Raw genomic sequence first — 25,780 nt, forward strand, 5'->3', positions numbered from 1 at the left:
ATTTCATCCTAATTTATATTGTCCTTAATAAAGTGAAGTTTATGAAGTGCAAATTACATTCGCTTTGATTAATCATAATATCTTATAAAATAGTTAATTAATTTATAATTAATATATTTGTGTATTAAAATTTTTCATCATTAAAAACAAAATAGACATAAATTAATTTAATATTTATCTACATAATATAAATAGATTCAAATAAAATATTCTTAATAGTCGTTAGAGGATTGGATATATAAAAAATATAAAATAAAAAAATATTAATCATATTTGTATTTTATCCCAAACATAATAAAATTTTGGTACATAAATTTTTTATTTACATCCCAATAATTTATACATTTTTATAAAAATATTAATTTTTGTATATATTTACTAATTTAATTTGTTGCTTTATTTTCGATTAAACAAATTGTTTGACCCACGGGTGTTTAAGTGTATCGATCTGCAAACGTGCAACCTGATCATGTCAAGTGGTTGACTTGTCGCTTATTAGAATTAATTAGTTCGTTACAAAGAGAGCTTGATTCGTTTGTGGAGGCAAACACCAGCTTCCTTCTTCACCCCTTGGCTTGTTTCCTCGTCTCCCAGTAATTTGATACATGTTTTTTTTTTTTTTGGGATCGGTCGACTGGTTTCGTTTGTGGCGTCGATTGATCTAAAACGACGAGGTATGTTTGTTCTCGGCTTTATTGGATTTCGATTCCTTCGAGTTATTCATTTCGTTTCGTTTCGTTTTCATTCCGTGTCTTAATGAACTGTTGTTCTCAATAGTCACAGTTTGAAAATATATAAATGATTACCTCAGCACTTAAAATAGTTATAAAAATTGCAAAAGGAAAATGAAGAAGAAATATTAGCACAAATACAGATGCAATCAATTTGGAACCGTTTGATATCCAATTTAGGTCTAAGAGTAGGTCTCTTGTGAGACGGACATGTCAACCCTACCCATATTTACAATAAAAGTAATATTTCTAGCATAAAAAGTAATATTTTTATATGGATGACCCAAATAATAGATCCGTCTCACGAAATACGATTCGTGAGACCGTCTCAAATAAGTTTTTGTCCATGATTGATATATTTCGATCCCGAATGAATTAAATATGGTGCGAATTGAACCGAATTCGGTATCAATATTGAATCTACCTGAAAATAGATTCAAAAACAATTTTATACATATCCGGTCCGAAGACAGAAAATAATATATTTGATTTATTATAAATGATATTTATAGTTTTTTCTAAAATTGTTTGAGTTATTTTATTATTTGTTAGTTTGTACCTTTAAATTTTGTAAATAAAGTATTTATTTTGTGAGCACCGAGTTCGATAAGTAACTTCATATTCGAATCCGATCGGGTTTTATCCAATTCAATTCGGTTTTATTTTCCTGTCCGGTCCAGTAACAAGGAGTGCACATGGTAGCTCAATTTTTTTATTATTCAATTTTATTTTATATTAATAATAATAAATAATGTAAAAATCTGTTTGCATCCAAGGTTCAAAATTGTGAAGCCCGGCCCAAAATTCTCTGGCAATCATTGACAGAATACGGTGCACAGTACGTACACTCTGTACCTGTTTCCCCCGGCCTTGCACCGCCGCCCGAGCCCGTTAATTCCGTTACTTGATTTCAGATCCGTCGAATTCTACTCGATTTTTTTACTTGTTAAACGCGAGATGCTCCGAATCAAACTTGTAGAGGTGTGGATTTGAGATTTTTCTTTTTTATGAATGGGTTAGAGATTTCGAAATGGTAGATTTTGATGCTGTAAATTGTATTTGACTACAATTCGCACTTTAGTTTGTTCCTAGTGGAAAATGCAGTTGTTTTTATGTTCGTAAATTGGAGAGCCATTATTGTTTTTTTATTTCCTACATTGTGAGAATGTAGGCTGATGGTAGGAAAACGTCGAACTAGAAGATAACATGTCGTTTGTTTTTTGTCCCGGAATGTATTTGTGTTCAGTAGTTGATTTTTTTGGGGTCTTGAAATAACGATTCACACCGTTGTTTCAGCTCTTAGTTTTTTTGTTTGTATGTTCATCTTCACGGAGTTTGCTTTTGCCCACCTCCTTGTCTTGTTTCTATCATAGTTATTTGAGCAGTTTTCTCTTTTTAAGGGCACTGCTTTATGCTTCTGCTTTCTATGGTGACTGTTTGACTAACGTGAAGATGACCTGTTAGTAAAATGGAAAGTGACTAATGACTATATGGGAATCTTTCTGCTTCCTTCTGTGGTTAATGATATTTGTTCAATCATTTTATAGCTCATCCGTCTCCGGCCCAGAATGTCAGGTTATCGTTGGTAACTAACTAAGCAATGAGCTTAAACTTACCTTAATTGTTGGTTGAATCCGATGCCAGTCCATGGTGATTTTTTTTTAAAAAATAACTTTTTCTAGAGTAAAGAACACCGGATAGTATCAATCTATAATTGATATTTGTATTTGTGTGGCAGGTCTGACAAAAAATGGGTGTCTCAAAAAAATGGGTCAAGGCTTTACTGGGCTTAAGGAGATCCGATAAATCGACAACTTCAGAGAAGGATGACAATGTAGGTGCCATATCCTTGTATCTATACTTGTTGACCTCTTATCCCTCCTCTCCTTTTTCGTACTTTCTTGTAGAGAATTTGTAAATGATTATTCGAGGCAGTAGATGATAGGAGCAAAGGGAAGACGATTTATTTTACGTGTCTATAGAGCATGGTGGAAGTAGTATCAATTGATTAGTTTGACTTAAACGATGTTGCTTTTTCTCCTTTCATTGTTTTCATTTTTCTTAGACATTGCAAAACCACCTGCTCTCCAGCACAAAATCCACTAAATCATTTATGTTTCCAGCTTTTCACTCTTTTGGTGGCTTGCACCAATCATTGCTTGGAATCTCCATTTAGTTCTATACTTCTATTTAGATGTGTACTCTTAACATTTGGTGGTGGTTATTGGTGCAAACTGCCATTTTTGCTTGAGGATGTGTGGAAATCGGACTGTTACATGACCTGTAATAAGTGGAATATTTCAATCTGAGCTCTTAGAACTCCTTTGACTGTTAAAATGATGGATACCTCTCTATCTTGTTCCAAATATTATTTGATGGAAAAGGCATTAAGAAGGTTGTCTCTTATTTTTTAAACACAGAAATCAGGGAGCACCGGCAAGTATTGGCACCAAAGCAAGCAGTCGGTTAAGATTGATAACAGTATACCTGTAGATGAGGTGGACCAAACTATTGCTGTGGATATTGAAGGAGCCAACCTCCAATCAATTTCTGATTCAACCAGCTCCGCGTCTAATTCCCTTCAGGTTAAAAATGCAGCTCAACTTCGACAGAACGAGATAGAAGAATGGGCAGCTATTTGCATCCAAACAGCCTTTAGAGGGTTCCTGGTATTAAACTGATTCACGTTCTAAATTTCATGGATTATGTATACTTCCTGAACTTGCAATAGTTCCATCATTGTTGTTTTCAAACGCTAGGGCTGTCGGTACCGTTCATCTTCAATCATCTCCTTTTCTCACTTTCTTCCTCATGATTTGATTCTGAATGCAAAAGAGGAAGTTTCTTCTCTGCAGGTGTGACAATGATCTAGATATTGCTTGTTATTTGCATGAATGAGGATGCAAACTTATAAGAAGCACAACAAATACTTTCATTGCTTCATACTTCTGCTCATTTTTCAAAAACAATAGTTGTGCTTTATATTTGTATAATATGTTTAAATAAAAAAATTGTGTATGGTGGTGCTTCCTTTCAAGTTTAAAACGTTAAATTAAATTTAATGGTTATGTTTATTCAATATACTTTTTGTTGTGATAGCATGATATAGATGATTATCATATGCATATACATACCTTGTAAGGTTTCTGTAAGAGAACATTAAAGGAAGGGTTCTTGGTCGCTCATTATTCATGTATTTTTTTTTGAATGCTTTTGTTTATCAGGCTAAACGAGCTTTGCGTGCTTTAAAAGGATTGGTGAGACTTCAAGCTCTTGTCAGGGGTCATGCTGTCAGAAAGCAAGCTGCTATTACACTCCGTTGTATGCAAGCTTTAGTAAGAGTTCAGGCTCGTGTTCGTGCAAGGCGTGTCCGAATGGCATTAGAGAGTCAGTCTGCACAACAGAAACTACAACTCCTCGAACACGATGCTCGTGTTAAGGAAATTGAAGTAAGCAACCTATGGAAATGAAAAATTTACGTGAAATGACGATATCACTACATTTGAGTATTGTTATGTCAAATGGGTGTTCCAAAAGTCAAGGGTATATGAACAGGGACAGACCTAGGGCTGAGTTTGTAGTTGGCTAAATTTATATTACTAGTGAAATATTTTATGCTAAATGAATAACTAATGATTTTCAATCTTTGGGTGCTAATTCATGAACTTGATAAGTCGATCATTCAATTTTTACGTATTCGTATGCATTTTATGCATGAAATTGAATGCACAAGGACTAGGAGCTTGAAAGAATGACAGCACAGAATTCTAATCTTCTTTAATTCTGTAATGTTAGATAAATGTACAAAAAAAATTCATTCCAGTACCATGAAGTGCATTGGCTTCTCTTCAACAGTCAAGGACAAAAACTATTTAAGATCGGTGCAAGTTTTCTTTCGTATCACCATGCTAGTCTATGATCAAATCCACTCAGAAATCTGTTCTTATATTGTATAGCTATATGTGAGAGCCCGTGAAACTTTCTCACGACCATTAACCTGGCTTTATATATTTCATTGTCAATCACTATCCATTCATAAATTCGGATTAATCTGGGGCTCACTCCATTTGCTGAGATAAGACATACACATCCTTCTGGTTAATTTATTTTCGTACCTAGGAGAAAGCAATAAGTTGTTGCTGAGATATTGTTACTAGATCCGTTGTCATTCTATTTTGGTTGTAGCCTTACTTGTTTTTGAGTATGGCTGATCATGTTACATGATTAGATGCTATCCAGTGATGTGATCATCTGTAGTAGTGCTATTAAATTCGCTTTTGTTGGGTGTTGTGCACTGCCTTTGATATTATGACAATGGTTAACCCAGGACGGATGGTGTGACGGGGTTGGATCTTTTGAAGAAATTCAGACCAAATTGTTGAAAAGGAAGGAGGCAGCTGCTAAGCGTGAAAGAGCGATGGCATATGCTTTAGCTAATCAGGTTTGTGCTGTAATGTCTGTAGTTGTATCATGATTTAGCCTTTCTTTTAGTTGTCTCAAATCGTATGGCTTTTTGCAGCTGATGGTAAATAAAATATTCAACTGAGAGTCTTTCTTCTTCATGTGTATCAAATGATATTACTGCTTCATGTCTGTCAAATTCTTGTTTATACACATTTCACGGCTACAAGTAAAAGATTGACTATTGATAAGGCTTAATTAATATGGTCCTGTGCTGGTTGCCTCAAAGGGAACCAGTTCTGGGTTTACAAATTTGGACTTAGATTGAGTTTATAGTAGGCAAGTGGATGCAATCTTATTTTCTTTTCATCTAAATATAATACTTCTCATTACTTGTAAAGTTATGTTGTCGCAGCAATAAATAATTTGAAATTGGTGTAAAGATTATTGCTTCAAATAACTTCTATTTTTTGTTGAATTGGTGGGATCTGGTATGTTAAAAGCAACTCTTTTGTATGTTGGTTTGATGCGACTTTTAGGATTTGGTGGAAAATTAATGGCTAAATAATTTAAACTGTAAAAGGGGTTGATTTGAATAGTTTGTAAACCAAAATATATGGAGAGATGTTTGTTAGAAAAGTGAACAAGGAACTTAACATGGATCTTAAAGAACTTGAGAATTTTGCTTTCTGATACGGCACAACCAGTTTAGTGCAAATAATTATTTTGATTTTTGAGGAAGTGAGCGCATCAATCGTCTATGTTTCTCATATAGAATACCTTCTGCAGTGGCAGGCAAATTCAAGACAGCAGGCGGCATCTTCTGGTTTTGAACCAGATAAAAACAACTGGAGTTGGAATTGGTTGGAAAGATGGATGGCTGTTCGGCCATGGGAGAATCGGTTCTTAAATATTAATATGAAAGATGGAGGGAATACTAGTGATGATGATCCAGCTGGTGCAAAAAATGTGCTCACGACTCGGTTAAATTCCTCTAACAAGAAACTCACAACAGATATGGGAAATGTGAAACCTGGCACTCGTTTAAGCAATAATTCAAATTCCTTGCATGAAAAAAAGGCTTCTCATCCTAATGGCTGTAGTTCTTCACCAAACAATCCAGCAAGCATGGTGCAAAAACCAGTTCTATTTTCTTCCAATAAGTCATGTAAGGCTGTTCTTGAGGATGTAGTTGAGGAAGCTTCCTCAAGATCCAATGTTGGTTTGAGGTCACAAAGCAATCCTAAAGAGCGATCTAGCCTCAACAAAAAACAAGGAAAGAAGCGACTTTCTTTACCTGCTGGTGGTCAGTTTCTCTCTCTCTCAGTGTGCATATATGTCTTCTACCTTGGTTTTGGTTATGCTGCTGTATGTATGTGATTGTGTTCTTTTCTGGGTGTGTGGAGCGTCCCCATTGTGGGCAAAGCCAACTTTCTGGTCCTCTTCTCAGAGATCTCTTGTTTACTTTTTACCATGCTTTTATTGGAATCCTTGTCTTATTTATTTCATAAATCTAACCTACACTAAAGTTAACACTAGATTCTTATCATGCTGAACATCCATAATTATCTGTTCTTCAAAAAGATCATTTGAAACTCTTACCAGTTGCAGGTAACGTGGCTCGACCGACCAAGCAATTGAGTAAAACTGCTGTTAAAAGGTCTCCTACTGCTCCTAAGCCTGTGAAGGGCGTAACCAAATCGAGTGCTATTGATGTAAAGCCCTCAAATTGTAGTCCTCAGGATGATCATTAGCTTCTGAAATACAGCATGGGATTTGCGACTTATCTGGCACCAATTACAGTCTTCTGTTCATAAACGATGAATGTGCGCAACTAAGTTCTGTCACTGTATGCATTCCCGATAATTCATAAATATCTCGCGCCACCATGGCTGAGTTACATGAGACATATGTTTCTTATTGCGGCAACATGAATGACTGGGTTCAAAACTAAGATCGTGTTGTGGAAATTATCATAGTTTCGATGGTTTCGTCCTTGTTTCCTGATTCTTTAGTCGAGCTTGCCATGGCAGTATACGGCAACATGTACGTGATTGTTACTTTGTTCTGTCGTCTGTGAATGAACACCGAAGAACTGTGGTAAAATCGAGGAGTTAATGTATTTATTTGATCTTTTTAATGTTGTGGAAGCAGTTTTCATACATGAGATTTGTTGTGGGATTCTCATTCTATTGTGATAAAAAGTGTCTGCCCTCGATACTGTAATTTTGTTTCACTGTATGAGTACAAATGTAAGGCCTTACATTGTGGTCTGGTGTTAATTTATTATCATCGTCATTTTATTCTATACAATTTTTTCATTTACTTCGAGTGACCTCCTTTGCATCTTCAACTACATTTTTTATATAAATTCTGCTGATAAAAAAAAAAAAAAAAACTCATGACCACTATAATATCGAAAAAACAACTTAAAAAAACACATGAGACACAAGTAAAATAAGTTTTATCCCAAAAACACAATAAATTAAATAAAAACAACAAATATTACAAAAATATATTTATCTTTAATATATATAAATATTTTATACACAAGCACGAGAATAGTTCAATCAATGAATATTTGCGAGAATAGTTCAATCAATGAATATTTGGGCTTTGGCTAGTGCTATATCATGTAGTTTATGCTAACAAATGCAGGTCTAGTTAGTGAAAAAAAAAAAACCTCATCTAATTAGTCAAATAATTAGCCTTTGAACAATAAGATTGCATTTGGATGGATTGATTTGAAATTTATAGATTTGATTATAATTTCATTGGTAACAATGAAGTAATATATAAAATCTTACGTCTACATTTTACTTGTATATTAGTTACACATGCAAAGAAGAATTGATTTCAAATAATTTTGTTATTGGAGAACTTGAAATTCATATCAATTAACATAAAACTCTATATATATAAATATGTAATGATCGAATTTGAAGTTTATGAACTTGTTTATCTAAACTAGAAAAATACATTTGAGATCCATGAATTTGAAATTCATCAATCCAAATACACCATAATCATATTTTTCCGTATTTAGTTTAAATTTCGCGGAGTATTGTGGCACAGGACATTACAAGCATATTTGATACATTCGTGAAAATTTAATTAGATATACAAAAAAGAAAACAATTTATTGGAATAACATCAAATTTTAACCAATTAAAATATAAAATTTATAGTATTTATCATATCTTGTATTATGTCATGCGTGTGAAATTATTGTTGATAGGGTGATATATGTCATTATTACTCGAATGTCATAAATTTATTATCATTACACATAAAATATCAATTAATTAATAAATCATGTGCTCGTGCAGATCTTGCTGGAAGCCTTGGCTTCATAAAATATGAACATTAAAACGTGAAGAAAATAAATTATAAGATTAATTTTGTAGTAATAAAAATTAACATTTATTCTTGTAAAAAAAATTAACATTTATTACATGTTACACTATATTTTAGCTCATAAAATTTTATTTTTCGAATGTAAAATGGTTCTTAGTATTTTACCTTTCAATGTGGTAAGAAATTACTCGAATTGTCATCAAATCATTTTCTAATCACATTTTCTGCACGAAACCTATACCCTGCTGTAAATTAAATTTAGCTTGTCTTTTAATTTTTTTCCCTGTTTAAATAATATTTTCTCTATTTTTATTTTATTTTATTTTGTCCATATTACAAATACTACTGTTAAGTAACCATATTGATCTTTCATCTATTTTTCTTTAAAATGTATATAAATAATAAATTTGTATTATAGTTTTTTTTTTCAATTTTCGAAAACTTATTTTTTTATCTAATAAATAATATTAATTTTTAACAATTAAAAAATATATAATAACTGATCACAAGAATGCAACATCTCATCCATATGTAACTTCTTCAACGTTCATACTCGCCTCTCCTTTCCCGTCGCTTCACTCTCTCGTACAACCTCAATTCCCGCCCTTCCTCCGCCGATCCCCGCCGTTTTCAATACCATCTACGCCGGAATGCAGTCCGGGACCCTGACCCCGTAAAACCCAGAAATTTTTCGCCCTCGTCCATGGTTTCACCACCTTCTTCCCCCTTAATCCCAACCCTGATTCTCCTTCTCTCTTTGCCAATTCTGTTTTTCTTCTTGGCCCCTCGATTCCTGCCTCCACGACAAATCTCTATCTCCCTTCCTGATGAGCTTGATGATTTGTCCTTGTTTCACAAAGTTATAGCCATGGATTCTGCTAATTTCTCCCGCCGCCACACCCGGCTCCCCTCAGCCAAATCCCACCTCTCTTCCACCCTCCGTCGTCCCAAAATCGCCTTTCTCTTCCTGACCAACTCTGATCTCCATTTTGCCCCACTTTGGGAACGCTTCTTCGCTAATGTTACTCGGAAACAGTATAATATATATATCCACGCCGACCCCTTGGTGAAAATCAGTCCGTTGACCGGTGTTTTTAAGGACAAAGTTATCCCTTCTAAAAGAACTCAGAGATCTTCCCCTACCCTCATCTCCGCCGAGCGCCGCCTCCTCGCCACTGCGATGCTCGACGACCCTTCTAACGCGTACCTCGCGCTAATCTCGCAGCATTGCATCCCGCTTCACTCGTTCCAATATTTTTACGATTTTTTGTTTGATCTAGGTAGGTTGTCCAGGGATTTGGAGTTTTCTAGTTACATAGAGATTCTTGATAATGAGCCCACTTTATGGGATAGGTATAATGCCCGGGGAAATAATGTGATGCTCCCTGAAGTGCATTTTGATGAATTCCGAGTGGGCTCACAGTTTTTTGTGCTCACCAGAAAGCACGCTTTGACGGTGATTAAGGATAGGAAGTTGTGGAAAAAGTTTAAGTTGCCCTGTTTGAATGTTCATTCTTGTTATCCGGAGGAGCATTATTTCCCTACTATGTTATCGATGCAGGATCCAAATCGGTGTAGTCATTATACATTAACGAGGGTGAATTGGACTGAAAGCGTGGATGGGCATCCGCATACATACCACCCGCCTGAAGTGTCCCCTGGGCTGATTCAGACGCTCAGAGAATCAAATTCGAGTTATTCATACATGTTTGCACGAAAATTTTCTCCTGATTGCTTGAATCCTTTGATGAAAATGGCGGATTCTGTTATTTTCAAGGACTGATCTTTGCCTCTGGTGAGTAAAGATGGTTGCTTTTGTGCATATCTTTTGGTTTTAAATGCTGTTTGTTATGTTTTTATTGGTTCGGTATTTTCTTAGATGAGTTAGCAGTTAGGTTAATGGCTTTCTTGGATAGTAGATGAGTGTCTGATGTTTGGATTGCGTGAGGAACAATTTCATATAGATTATAGTGGTATTTTTTTCTTGGTGGATTGTGGCTTTTTGATGGGGTGATTTTGATATAAGATGGTGAGAATCCGGTGTCGATATTTTTCAGCCCAAATTTTGTGGAAATGCTTGTTTCAATTAAGATGAAGGATCCGATGTATTTTCTTACTGCAAATTCATGGGCACGTTGAGAACCTCACGACTGAAGTGACCAAATCACCCTTTCTTGAGGTTTGGTTAGAAGTCACTATTGTTTATAATTTTTTTCTTGGTCAAATTCTTCTAGATGCCTCTTTAAGAACCTGTAGTTGGAGATTAGTTAACTTTCCTTTTCTTACAATAAGCTCCTTGGAGCTTTAGATGGATTATGCTAGTTTCTTAACCAAGATTAGATTTTGATAATCCAAATAGCAAATCTAAAATATTCAAAAAGTATTCCCTTGGGCGTGTTATGATGACTTTATAATTTGCTTTATTTAAAAGAATGGGATAATCTAAACTAGAAGCTAAAGCAATTTGTCATTTCTTGTGGCCAACCAAATACTCCTCGTGGCTGTGTTTTGGTAAACAAGCCTTGATTTTGAATTGCGTATTATACATGACCTTGAAGTTTACTTTTTCAAAGAATATGGTATCACTTGTGTTCGATCTTGATTAAAATATATTAGATGTATTATAACCTTGTAATTTTTATCATTGTTCTTGCAGAAGTAGAGAACACAGAGGAAAACTTTAAAGCTTTTGCAAGGTTGGTTCGCCAATATGGGATTAGGCATTTGACTGGCTATTAAAAATAAGGTGCCCTCAACCTAAGTAACCCGAAGGAGTCCAACTTAAGATATGAATTAGTAGTCAAAGTCACGTTCTTAAAATGTAATCTTGTAGTGGTTGAGTTTGGTTTATTCACCCAAAAAATCAGGGTGATTAAATTGCAATGAGGACTTTTGGTCCTTTTTTGTTGTTATTTTTGTACATATGTATTATGTATGAATATGAATATATGGATGGGTCTTCATGTTTGAGATCGAACTATTCTCGGCTGAAGAGTATAATAGAGAATCTATAAATGGCATTCCTCTTGCCTTCATGTTTGAGATTGAACTAGTCTTGGCTTAAGAGTATAAATAGACAATCAAGAAATGGCATTCCTTTTACCTTTCTTTTGAAGATATGCATTGATGCATTTATAATTATTAAATATTTAAGGCATCGACATCTCCTTTTGACCCCTTTTTGTTTCCCTTTTGTATTATCTCCCTCTACCTTTAATTAAAAAAAAATATTGCGAGATCCTTTGCTTTGCCATGGGATGATCACACACACATGTATGTATATATTTGTGTGTGCTCATCTACGTACAAAATATGGAACAATCCAACTACAAAGCAAGCAATCGTGGAGTATTTTGTTTGTTCGTGTACATACGCTTCATATATACTCATCGGCATCGTGAAGTAAAATCTTTGAATCGACTTGTTCGATTTAATATGAAATTTTAGATTAATATCAGTTGAATAATCCAACGATATATGCTTCTTCTTCAGAAGGAAGAAAAGTAGGTCAAGTATTATTTAAATATTATATGATCACATAAGTCAAGACGCTATATATAATATATGAGTTCGTGGGGTTGTGCGTTGCATTAATTTGAACCACTTTATCATTTGTCAACGGATGTAAATTCATGGCATAAGCTATAGATCAAAAGGCCCCCCACTATGGTGCATCCACAGAGGGGGAGGGGGGGTGGGAGTGGTGGGTTAATAATCTTCATTTCTTCTACTCCTTTTGTGCAGTCTAAGAATAGAGACTATATGGAGAATCAAATTGTCAATTTCACAACACCCTACAATATCTATCAATTATTGGACTTGTGATTTAAGAAATTGAAATTAAACCTTTTTTCTTGCATTGGACCGATAAAGATGCTTGAAACCCCTATATTAGTATTAGTAGGGTTTGATTAGGGATACCACAGATCTGGGGATCCGCTGGAAAAACCTGAAACGGAGACGAAGATCCTCGATTTCTTCGGTTTCGAAGCGAATATAAGAAAATTATCTCCATTTCCGAACCCGTCTACAAAAATAATATTATTAATAAAATAATAATAATTCAGTATTAATAATATTATTATTTTTATAATATTAACACTAATATTACTATTATCACTAATAATAAGAAGTTTTGGTTCGGCGAATCTCCGTACCCGCCCCTGTGTTATCCAATTAATATTTCTGAAATGTAGATGGGGGCGAGAACGAGGATTTGATCCCCCGTCCTCGAACCCGAAAAAACGGAGATGAAGACAGGTATGAGGGTAAAGATGAAATTCGAGGACGAGATGGAGATGACAAACTCGCCCCCGTCCCATCCTATTGTCATCTCTAGATTTGATATCTTTACATTTATGTTGAAATGAATTTTATGATAAAGTAGAATTTATAAATTTATTCTCAATCAATATTAAAAAAGAAAAAAAAGAAATCCAATCTTTCAGACAACTGTATAGATTTATAAATCCAAAATGCGGGGCTACTTAACTAAGTTAACTATAACAAAAATCACAACACAACCCAAAACAGGCCTAATTATGCGTAATTGAGTACACTTCAATCGCCACAGGGTACTGTAAGAAGAATATTTACGAGATTGTTTAACATGAAAATAGACCCATTTTGATATTTTTGAGATTCCTATAATTAATGTTCTTGAAAAAACTGTTGCGAATATTGGCAACGCCGCACTTCTGATTATGGCGTAATACGTTTGTTGAAGATGAGAAGTTTGTGTGGCATTGATGTAAGTCATTACAGGTTCTCTCTCTTTTCATGTATATATATATATGTATATATATATATATATATATATATATATTGCAGGGTTAATATACCGTCTTGAAATTCAAAGAGATATAGTTCATATGGTTCCAATCTGCATAAAAATATTTACGCTATGTTTGGATCAATAAAAAATGAGATTTTTATTTTTATTTGAATTTGGATTTGGAATTGGAATTGGGATTGAGATTGGATTTCAAATTCAATGATTTAGAATTCTATTTTGGTGTTTCACAGAAAACTTAAAATGTTATTTAAGAATTGGATTTGACAGCTACAAATTATATTAATTGACATTAAAAATCATTTATCACTTATTTTTTAAAATTTCTGATTTATTAATAACATTTATGTAAAATAATCACATATTATTTAAAGGACAAAGTATTTTATAAAATAACAAGAAAAAGCTATATTGTTATTACTTTTAAAAAATTTAAAAATAAATAAAGTTCACCAAAGAATTTTTTATGTAAAAATATATTTTTTGTTTTTTTACATAATTTTCTATATCTATTATTAAGTTTGAAGAAAGAACATAAATTTATGAGGTAAATATATAAAGTTAATATTATAAATAATTTTTATTTCCTCTGTAGCTCAAATGCCATAAAATCTCTTCATTTTTTTTAAGGATTTCATTTAGTTAAACCAAATCCCATCAAATATCAAATCCGGTTTGAAATTCCGTCGTTCCAAACACTTAATTAAAGTTGTTTTTGAATTTGAGGAAATGTTTGAGAGGAGAATATGAAACGACTCAATGTTGATGTAACTATTTGAGATTTGTTATCCAAGCAAACCAATGGATTTATTTTGTTATTAGGTATTTGAAATTTCTAACTTAATGTTGTGCTTGGATCGATGTATTTAAGGTGACGCACTTCAAATTCATTGATTTTTAAATAAATTGACTTATTTGGATCAGCAAAATTGAATTAAATTAAAAATCCACTTCCTACGAAGTTATGAAATTTCATTAATAATTGTGATTTATTTGATAGACGTCATTTGAAATCCGTCCTTCAAATCGCTACTCAAACTAAATCGATCTATACAAGGGCAACACAAGGGTCTTATTTAAATAATTGCTTCTTATCAAGCTTATTTTGGGTCAACAAAATCACAATGGTAAGATATATCCTCGAACCAAGAATTAGTTAGTGCGTTTGAATAGAATCAAGTGCCTTTCATTGCTCCTCTCAGTTGAAACAAAAAAGGTAAAACTTTATGCGTTAATGTCAAAATATTCAAGCTATACTATAAAATGCGTTAGATCATCTCCCTCTTATTAATCTTGGGGCAAATCAAATCATGATCTTTGGGCGCTATATGAGGAAGAAGTCGTGTCGGCCTGTCGAGAAACTGGTTTTATAATAAAAATAACTCAAATTCAAATGGAAAAGAGAGCATCTCTATCCGTACCGAGTCTCTTTTGAAACCTGGATACAACGGGTCCCCAGCAAATCAAGAATCTTGGATATTGTGTCCCCAAGGTGATGATCAAATGGACAGAAAATGACCCATACCACAATCTCGTTGGTGGAAAATAGGAAAAAAGGCTGATGCAAAAGGAAAAGTAAGTTCCACTATGACGAAGAAACAGACGAGTCAAACATGGTGCTGGTCATATTAATCTTGTAATTGTAAATAACAGACAGAAACAGAAGCTGACACATTGGTAATATGAGGAAATTAGGTAACACTGTTCCTAAAAGTGCTCTATTCATTTTAGCTGCACAAATCTTTTTAGACACGTGGTTTTGCATAAAGGGTTGTCATTAATATGTGGAGATAAATAATATTAATATAATGGATCGAACAACATATTTAGCTATTCAGTAAATAGTTATTAATCATTAGGATGTGGCAATCCAGTGTGCCTCACTTATCGGTAGAGATCTTCTCGGCTCCTTATTGCAACCCCTGAAATAAGGAACAAAGTACTCTATGTTGTGTCCTTTCATGTGTGGTGTCATTTCTTGATATTGATCAAATGCCTTTGCTGCATCAATTTTGCTGTTTTTGAAGGATGCGGCTTGCGGGGTTGAGGGGATCTTCGGATTAATGAGACGGCCAGCAGCAGTGCTCTTGCTTCGCCAGAAGTACTCGTAAGCCTTGAACGAGGTGGCAGCAGATGGTGGTGGCAACAGTAGCGGCGGGGGCGAGATGAGCTGAGTCATGCGTGAAAGTGGTGGAAGTGAGTGCGAGATTGGTACAACGTCCGAAACATCCTTTTTTGCCATAATTTCTTCTGCAGCTGGGAAGTCGACGACTTTGTTGAACTTGTGAGACCAAGTTGGATTCTTAGTGCCCAACCCCGTTAGATTTTTCATCGTGAAGGCTGATTTATCCACGCTCATAATTTGATTTGGTAATGATTTTGAGTTCTGCTCCTTGAAAAATTCAGGGTCTTCCTCTTCATTATCATCATCGTCAACGCTGGCTACCGCCTCCTTGATATTGTCATCAACTTCTTCCATATGAACAAAAACTTTTTCAAATTCGTCAACTTTATTTCCCTCCACTTCATTTTCTAGCTGTGAAGTAGGAGAATTGATCAAACTCAAAACAAGCCTTCCATCTCCACGTTGAGCGTTGAAATACTTTCTTGGAGGAACAGCAACAGCTTCAAGAACCAGCCTACCTTTTTTCCGGTGGGAACGAATGTGGAGTGAAACACCATCGCCACCAGAAATGGACGAAAGTGGCGGTGGAATAGGTCGAGAGGGGCAACTTTTATACTTGACAACATGAAAATCCTCGAAGGGATTCGGCTCTTTGGTACATTCTTTTCCTACTCTTGTCCTCTCTTCCTTATCTTCATCTCCATCACCCAAAACTTCTGAATTCTGGCACGTCGAGAACCCATCAGACCCTGTCTCTGATCCCAGACTCTCTGTGCAAATCTCAAGACTCTTGTCACTCATAGCACTTGCTGATCTTTTCACGAGGGGATGAACATAAGGTGGTGGTGGCAGATTGCATACTGAACTTTCACTCTTTTGAGTAAGAATTGTACCCCAATTAGCATTCAATTTTGCTGGTTTCTGCACCTCTTTGTGAGACAGAATCATCCTCCAAACATCGTCTCGTCCTGGATTATTATTAATCCTTTCACATTCTTCTTCACCTTCAGATGAAAATGATGAAGAATCATGATCCTGGGTAAGAGGAACTGCTTCTTCCGAAGAAGCCATCTTTTTCACCGGGGAGAAGAACTCATTTTGCTCCAGCCATTTCTTGGAAGACATATCAGCTGAGAGATTTCTTCTGATGGAGGCTGCAATGTTTTTTTCACAATCCGAGCCAAGAATTGTAACAATTCCCTGTTTCATTGACATATCTTCACAAGGAAAGATATAGCAAAGAGCACTTGATTTATCTGCAAGAAACAGTTCAATTATCGGTACAGAAAACCAAGCTGATCAAAGAACTGATCATTCCCCATGACAAATTCATATACACAGTATATATATATATATACACACACACATATACATATACATACATCAAGATTTTGATGCCATGCATGATCTATTCGATTGCAATATTTGTTACATAGCAAGAATGTATATGAGATTCTTACCTTGATCAAGCAAGAAGTAATATACAAGAAGGAGAGTTCGAAATAGTTTAGAACATAAGATGTAACGAATGAAGATGAGTTTTGGTGTCTAATTTGGTTGAATGCAAATGGAAGAGTGGGAGTGTGCGGTATTTGTAGGAGAACCCAAAGCTTCAGGACTAGTGTTAAATGGGACCCTCTCCCTACGACACCACGAAAAATACCAACAGTTTTTTACGAGGAAAAAAAACGCTTAAAACTATAGTTTTATTTAAAACCGTTGTCTAAAGAGAAAAAACAACGGTTTTATGATCGTTATCTTTTGAGCGTGGATGTTTCAAGATTTTCTTGTATAGGAGGCTATGAGATAAACACCCATAATCAACTTAATAAAGTTTATGAAATTTTGTATATAAAAACCATGTATATATAATTGTTGAATAATTGAATGCACATATCTCTATAATTGTATTATATTGTTCACTTTGGGTCTAAATTAACCCTCATAGATTTGTTTTTGGACCTTATCCAAAATGCAACATACCAATGAAGATATTATTCCATCTTATTAACCCATGATCTTTCTTGTGTATTTTCAATATGAGACTTTTTTGAATTCCCAACAATCTTTGCCTCAAACGAAGGACTACCATTCTTCTCATGGTCTGAGCATCCCTGAATCCCATCGTTCCATTCTCGAGGCCACTCATCTCAGCTGCATTTGGAGCGCTTGCCTTACATGAAATACTTGAAGTACTGTCTGTCCGATCTAATCGCGGATTTACTAGGAGCCCCCACCTCATTTGTGTTGGTATCTGAGGATTCCACCTACATGGCTCGATCTCGACCATAGCTCTGATACCAACACTGTTGTACGATGGAACTCACATATATCCATAATTATATGATATTGCTCATTGTGGGCATAAACCATCATCATGAATTTGTTATTGGTCTTTATCTGAAAAGCCTCATACCAATAGATACATTTTATCATCTTATTAACTTATGATATTTCTCATGTATTACTAAATTAAGACTTTGAATGGATTCTCAATACTAATATCGAGGTTTTGATACATTTGGATACGTTGCAACTTCCAATTTAAGTTTTACGTAAAAAATTTTCTTCATCATTGTTTTGTATCTTAACAAAAACCATGTACGTAACAAATGTGAACATACACCAAATATAAATTTTTTCCCTAAAAGGTTTCGAACGTGATATCGAAAAATTTGGGTTTTTTACATGAAACTTTCACATGTTATATGTGATATTTAATTTCATATTCTCAAATGTTTTTTACCCTGTCTTGTCTCACCACAAAGTTGTAGTGAAAGGGAAATGTTTATAAGATAAGGTTCCGTGCATCAGCAGAATATTTGGGTCGAGCAATTTACAGTAGGTAAAGCATATAATAGTGATGATGATTAGATGAACATGGCTTAAGGAGGAAGCTAAGGAAGGCCACCATGCATGCAGATTGGGATGACCAAATCACTTTATTTACATTTTCCATAAAAGAATCATATATCTCTTATTCTGTACAGATAACAAGTACGTTAGTCTGTACAGATTAATTAAAAACTCATACAATATCACATTAATTAAAACACAAATTAAATAACATAAAACCTTAAGAAATCAAATATATATAATTATTTGCTATAAAGCTAGCCAATTGCATTTGAGTTAAACCTATAGTTTATTTAATTTTTTGAAAATTATAATAGTTAAAAAAGTATAAAGTATGTTAACATGCGTGAGTACGACGTAAAGTTCAAATACTGAACCGACACAAATTTCTTGTGATGGATTTGATTGGATCCATGATTTAATGGGTATAGATTTTGTGTCAATGCAAAATCCAGGTTATTGCTTTGCCACATGAGACCAATAATAATATTAAATAAATAAATAAAATATAACAAAATTAAATAATAAAATATATGGTGCTGCTTGTCTCCCTCCCAATAAAGCTTGCAAAAACCTCACTAAATGTTCCCACTTATCTATTGGCTATTTTCGTTTTTCTTTTCTTTTCTTTTTTTTGCTTCTTGTTGATTGATCAAATACGCTACTTCAAAGTTATTCTTTTTTGGAAATTAAAATTGAGACAAAAAAAAAAAAAAACTATGAATTTTCTTTTCTTATTTTTTTATTTCCTTTTTCCAATAAACTCAAAGTATAATAATATATGTGGATTTTTGTTAAAGAAAATTATAACTCTGGAAGGATTAATTTTTTTTTTATTAATTGGATTAGGGAAAATGATTTAAGAGATAAATTTTCAGATGAATTAATTTTCAAATGAATTAATTTAATGATAATCTAAAATATTTATCCTATTATGATGTGAGCAAATGTTAGTATTTGGATCATCAACATATATCTCAATCTTAGTAAAATACGAGAGATCTACACGATCTAATGATATTAGAATAAGGGATGGAGTTGGCTCAATTGTGTTCATCGATACAGGGAATCACGCTATAATGGCTAGAAATAAATCCATCCATGATTAACTTAAAATGCAGTTAATACTCAATATTCATTTATTATCTTAATAATCCATATGATTAATATTTAAGTACGTTACAAAGTGCATTACCCGGCCATTTCATAAATTTTAAACCTGTCGTCTTCTTGCAAAGTATTCAACATGAAAGTGATATTATATTATAAGAAAAATTACCTTGAAAAACCTAAACAACACGTGGACTATGGTGGCGCTTACACCACCCCAATTCTGACCTTCGAAATTTTCCGCAAACTTTGTAAATGTATTTTTAGCCTTTCAGAAAAGTTTCAGGACATTTTGACGTGTGTTAGTATGTATGTATTGATTTGTTTGACATATATATTTTATTAAATCAATTATAATTTTATAATTACATTTTTTTAAATCAATTTGAGTTATTTTCATCAAAATCATGTGATTATATAATTAATGTAACGCTTCGAGTCTGGGCTCGCGGCTGCGTGACTGCACAATGGGCTCCTATAGCAACTATTTCGTATTCGTCATCGCTTTACGAAAATGATTAACCCAGGTTGCTATAGAAGTCCATTGTAAGCCATTATAAACTCATTTTAAATCTTTTATTTTTAATATGTGGGACAAGGGTATCACAATTACCCCTCCTTCAGAACGCGGCGTCCTCGTCGCGGCCTGACCACTCGATCCACCAGCGCCGAGAATCTAGAGGTGGCTCCTACAGGTTCAAGAGGTGGCTCCCGTCATGTAGCACTTTGCCCCGCAGGTTCAAGAGGTGGCTCCCATGTACGTAGCACTTTGCCCCGCATAGCACTTATTTCCCAGTGTTCCATGCCGCTGACCGGCTCTGATACCATTCTATCACGCCCCGAGTTCGGGCCCGCGGCTGCGTGACTGCACAATGGGCCCCTACAGCAACTATTTCGTATTCGTCATCGCTTTACGAAAATGATTAACCCAGATTGCTATAGAAGTCCATTGTAAGCCATTATAAACTCATTTTAAATCTTTTATTTTTAATATGTGGAACGAGGGTATCACAATTAATATAATATCATTGTTAAAAATTATAATTACCGTTTTCAAATATGGATATCTCAATAATTTTTTTAACGACTTACTTACAAAAATTTAACAATAATATTGGTAATTTAATTACATGGTTTTAGAAAAATAACACAAAATTGCCCAAAAATGCGAAAATATGGAGGGTCTCAAGCAACTTAATTATCATGGAGTTATAACATACATTACATTGGAACTGTTGTCATTAAGGAGGGAAATAACGGTGGTCATTCAACTTTTATCAGTGGAGCCTATAAATAGTGGCTTAAGACTAAACAAAATCCACACCAAAATTCTTTAAGTTCTCTTTATACAAGACTTGTCTAGATATTTTATCGTTTCGAGTTCATTCCAACACTCGGATGATTTTTCCGATGATACGTAATCATAAACTGGATGACAGATATACATATTCTGAACACTATACATTGCTGATTATTTTTTACTGCTGATTATTGGAATCACCCCTTAAAAGAGTAATATATAAGTGACTGATATCAATTTAGCATTAAGAAAAGTAGTTATTTTAGTGTACATATGAAATATGATTAATGTTATCATCGATTACCGAATTTATGATTATCATTTGCTTTCAAAATCTAGTATTATATATGTATTGTTTTCGAAATTTTGATGACTCTTTTCTCGATTTGCTTAATGATGATCATATCACTTACTAACTCCAAACTCCTCTCATATAAGAACGAGAAAAAGATCGAGGATGAAGAATTAATTTAGTGTTGTAGATGATGAATAAAAATAATACTTCTGCTCGTTGTTTATTTTCGTTCTCGTTATATTATGTTTCACTTTCGCTTCCATAAAACATTATGTTATTTTAGAGATGTAAAGACAATATTCCGTTTTATGAAATAAATAGAATGATCTAGAAATTTTGTATTTATGATATTTGTTGTTTGGTATCGATATGTTTCAGTCTCGAAATGTGACACAGAGGACTAAAAAATAAATTACGACCAAATAAGCACTTTTACCTACATAATACTTCTTTTACTCGAGTGTCTGAAATAGTCCCTCCATTCTAGAGGGAAATCGCGAGAAAGGATAAGAGACGAAGAAAAAAATAATAATTTGGTCAAAAAACAAAAGAATGAAGAAATACCCTCGACGTAGACAACAATTCTCACGTAACGACAAAACAAAACGTGACAGAATCTGATCGTAATTTTCATGGCTCCAAATGAGTATATATTAAAATTTTAATATCACTCTATCTTTTTTCGATTTTTTCTTCAACTTACCTCTAATTTAATTTATATAAAAGTTAAATTATCTTATTTAATCGGTAATCTATAAATACTATATTATAATAAATTATATATATTTATGACACTCAAAAAATTAATATTGTGTCGTACTTAGTTATTACTAATTTTTGTAATATAAGAAAAAGATAATATATGCTTAACATATTCTGATTTCTGACATTGCGCGCGCGCGCACACAATATATGTGTATATATATATATATATATATATATATATATATATATTCTAGCTTTTTTCCTTTTGTCTCTCTTTTTGTGCCGATAAATAAATTATAAAATTCATCATCCAGTCAATCTAATAATGGCAAATTGAAAGTGACAAAGGAATAACAAAGGCAAGTGCTCAATACTTTCTTGAAAAAGCTTTGCAAAAGCTACTGAACTCGAATATCTCTCTTTCCTGTAACCCTTTGATAATTTTTATTTTTTATTTTTAGATTATACAAGTTTGATAAGAAAAAAACTTTACAAAATATTTACGATGGGGGAGTGATAATTATTCTGGCTTGGAATATGATGCTTGAATTATTATAAAATTCAGAAGATTTGAGTATATAGATCGTTACACACAAATTATAACTTTCATTAAATATTAAACAATGAATTGTGTCACACCGTGGCAAGAAAACTTATTAGTTTTTTCATTTCTTTGAATCATCTATTAAAATGATATAATCAATTTTATCAATTCCATTATAATAATGTTTAAAACTATTATATGTAGAAGGATTTAATAGATTGGATTTCAATGTTTACTCTATTGTTTTCATTGTTGGACCGGACCGTGATCCAACCGGTTTAGCTTGAAAACGCACACTCCCACTCTGCCGCACATGCTCCAATGTATCCTAGATTCTCTTGATTGGCAATGGCTGCTTCTACTGTCAAAAATAAATATGTTGCAATCTGCACATCTCTAAGATTATTTTCGTAAAATTGGCGTACACCCTCCTAATTGCCGAGAGTTTATTTGTTTTCAAATCTACTGATTTTTTTTAATTCATTCAGCTTCAATTTTAAGTTTTTTTTTTTTAACCAAACTAATGTTTTTCAAAAGTCTTAAATATCGGGGCATATTTTTTCCGAATCCATCCGTCAAAACAAATTGTTTCATTCAAATGAAACCTACGTACATTCTTTCTAGATATAACAAACAGTGATGCTCACTGAAAATTTATAGCTCGGTTCTAGTAAGTGATACTAGTCTAGACGCAGGTTTCGAATTTGCCCTGAGCCTGAAATCACGAAGGAGACCGTTAGAAGGGAGCCGAGAGGGTGCCCCGGCATAGCCTCTCCGACGCTCAAGTCAGAGACCGAAGATATAAGGGGGAACAACTAAGGGTGCTGCTGAAAAATAATATAGTGAATGAATGAATTGCATGCTCAAACTTGGTATTTATAGCAGAATACATGGGCCTGTGATATGCCTTCTACCTTGGTTGGGGATAGGCCAGGGATCCAAAATTTGGTTTGAGTCTAATCTTAATGTGCTCATCCATGAAATATCACCATGAAGACTTGTAAATATAAAAAGAGCGCTTGATTGCCTTTAGTTTTTCTAGTGAAAATATATGATTTTATATATATGTACACAATTAAAATATGATTAATTTCACCATCCTAAAATTTTCCGGTTTTTATTGATTCTCAACTTTCCTTTCCTTGGTGTTTTCCTTTCAATTGGAACCAAATCCCTCTAAAAGTTTTGGCTTTCTACTAATGGGACAAAGGGTAAATGAGATGGATGATGTTCTTTGATTCTATGTCCACACCCCAACTAAATTTTTGGGTGTAATGTAAATTGATTTAATATAAATTTATCATTCTTGGATTATTTTTTCCTTTCTATCACAAAAAATTATTTTTCATGTGCTCAATATAAACCTTTTTATAATTATTGGGCCTCTCAATAAACTTATTATTTTTAGGTCGCCTGATAAATTTTTTTTCCCCAATATAAGTTTTTTTTTCCTTGCCAATATAAACAAAAAAACATTTTTTATTCCATAAATTTATTACATGGTAGTGTAAATGGACTAGCGTAAAAACTTATTCTCTGACTCATAGGAGTTTTATAGCAAATTAATTGAAGAAAATAGATGAATATTTTTCAACTGCTCGCATTGTTTGTAAATTCTTGTTGGTTATCTTTGATCTTCTGATTACAGTATTTAGTGCAAAACGAAGTTTTTCAAAGTTAAAGTTCATCAAAACTTTTATCTCCAATCAATAATGCCACAAGAAAATGCTGAATGAATTGATTATGCTATTAATTTAGAAAAAATTATTGAACAGTTTGATTAATATTTTTACCTCTAAAATTTTAAGAAGAGTTGTTTTTTATTGATCATTTTGTACATACTTGATCTCATTACTCAATTATAATATATATATTTTGACTATTGTACATTGTTTAGTTTTTATATCATTTTTAATATAGTGATTTAATTCAAAAAAAATTGTTACGAGCTTAAAACGATATGAATGAACAATAATTAAGTGTCTCTTTTTAAAGTTAGACTCAAGTCTAAAAGTTATTAGCACCAGCCCTGCGCTTTGCACATGTATTCTTTATATTTTTGAAGCTTCATGTTTTCAAATATTTACCTTCTAATTAGTGAAAATTCATTATTGTTCTTAATTATATATAAGTGAGAATAAACATGCTAAAAATGTTGGAGATAAATTTTTAAATGTTTCCAATTTTTCATACTGAACTAATTGAAGGTATTGACGAACGACTGAGAATCTGTCTGTCTATAATAGAAAGAAGAGCAAACCTCTATGCCGTGTTAATCAATTACCAAATAACCTAATTCGACTAAGAGAGCATTAGACTAAAAAACAGGGAAAATATCGAACAAAAAATTAAAAGAATATGGAAAATTTTTGCGTTTGATTCTTTATAAGTACTCGATCAAATTTGAATTTCGATCATATAAATTAGGTTACGTTTTGAATTTTGGTCTTTATCTGACGGAGTACTGACGTGGCGCCGAAAAATACTAACTCAATACAATGTGGTATTGAGAAATATAAACGTGACTGTGACTGAAGTTATGTCAACATTCAATAACAAAAGAAGAAAAACTCAAATCAAACAAAGTTAAATGATTATTTTGAGTAAAGAATAAAATCGACATGATTATATATTGTGCGAGCCACACAAACCCAACAACAATATCGACTGGTGATGTCTTGTCTCACAATATTGTCACTCGTATTACATGAAGACATTGGATCATGGAACTTAAATTTTACAAAATCGATCATTATATGTTGCAACTTGTCCAAATCACATACTCCACTCCAAAAATTTTGCCTCGTCTCGTGGAATCTTGCCTCCTCAACTGAATATTTATATATATATATATATATAAATATTCTATATATATATATATATTTTCTGAGTGAATAAATATTTGAAAATAAAATTTTACATTAATAAAGTGGATTTGTGTGTCGTGTATCCGTATTATACTAAAGGTATCTATAAAACAATCAATTTTTTTGTATTTTGTTAAGCATTTTTCGATTTCAAAAAAATCGTTTGTAATAGCTAATTATTATTTTGTTTTTTCCTTTTTTTATAATTTTTTTTTCAGATTTTGATTTTAATAAAAAGATGACCCCGATATAATTTTATACTAGTACATCGAACACATACGTTGCATATGCATATAATATGTTTTTGTAAATTTGAATTTATTTATAATCTTTTCTTCCACGTAAGGATATTGAGATAATGATAATTATGACTTGAGATGTGAGATAGTGGGAAGATAATGTGAGAATTTTTTCTGTTATCAATTCATTTTTTTGTCCCTTAATTATTAAATATAATAGAAAAATAGTAAGGATAAGTTTGTACATCCATTAAAATTATCAAATAAAAAGGGGGTTGACTCACTATAATATAGTAAAGATGTATCTATAATATTATACCAAGTTTCACCTAATATGTATATGTGTGTGTGTATATATATCTTTATGCCAAGAATTGTATAAAAATTTCTCTATGTTTCCATATATAAATTTGAGAAAACTCGATTTGATATTATTTATTTAGACAATGATATCAGAG

General features: G+C 33.1%; 3 protein-coding genes across 4 annotated transcripts; 2 read left to right on the plus strand and 1 right to left on the minus strand.

Annotated features, from left to right (window-relative positions):
• The first annotated feature begins 1,515 nt into the window (after window positions 1-1,515).
• LOC142529037 (protein IQ-DOMAIN 5-like) lies at window positions 1,516-7,074 on the plus strand. 2 transcript variants are annotated; one of them, XM_075634396.1, is made up of 7 exons: window positions 1,516-1,712; window positions 2,470-2,565; window positions 3,152-3,400; window positions 3,956-4,180; window positions 5,059-5,172; window positions 5,922-6,438; window positions 6,738-7,074. In XM_075634396.1, the coding sequence occupies exons 2-7, from the start codon at window positions 2,482-2,484 to the stop codon at window positions 6,884-6,886; spliced, it is 1,338 nt and encodes a 445-aa protein (XP_075490511.1). In that variant the 5' UTR covers window positions 1,516-1,712; window positions 2,470-2,481; the 3' UTR covers window positions 6,887-7,074. The 2 variants fall into 2 exon arrangements, with proteins under 2 accessions (XP_075490511.1, XP_075490513.1); XM_075634398.1 differs by having other exon boundaries at window positions 6,744-7,074.
• Window positions 7,075-9,022: 1,948 nt separating this feature from the next.
• LOC142529628 (glycosyltransferase BC10-like) lies at window positions 9,023-11,465 on the plus strand. Its single transcript, XM_075635200.1, has 2 exons — window positions 9,023-10,284; window positions 11,146-11,465. Exon 1 carries the CDS (start codon window positions 9,193-9,195, stop codon window positions 10,270-10,272), a length of 1,080 nt encoding a protein of 359 aa, XP_075491315.1. The 5' UTR covers window positions 9,023-9,192; the 3' UTR covers window positions 10,273-10,284; window positions 11,146-11,465.
• A 3,421-nt stretch (window positions 11,466-14,886) lies between these two features.
• On the minus strand, window positions 14,887-16,982 carry LOC142529721 (protein FAF-like, chloroplastic). Its single transcript, XM_075635335.1, has 2 exons — window positions 16,867-16,982; window positions 14,887-16,662 (listed from the first exon to the last, which is right to left on the minus strand). The coding sequence occupies exon 2, from the start codon at window positions 16,619-16,621 to the stop codon at window positions 15,137-15,139; it is 1,485 nt and encodes a 494-aa protein (XP_075491450.1). The 5' UTR covers window positions 16,622-16,662; window positions 16,867-16,982; the 3' UTR covers window positions 14,887-15,136.
• Window positions 16,983-25,780: the final 8,798 nt, after the last annotated feature.

This window comes from Primulina tabacum, chromosome 16 (genome assembly GCF_025594145.1).
Source record: "Primulina tabacum isolate GXHZ01 chromosome 16, ASM2559414v2, whole genome shotgun sequence".
Lineage (NCBI taxonomy): Eukaryota > Viridiplantae > Streptophyta > Magnoliopsida > Lamiales > Gesneriaceae > Primulina > Primulina tabacum.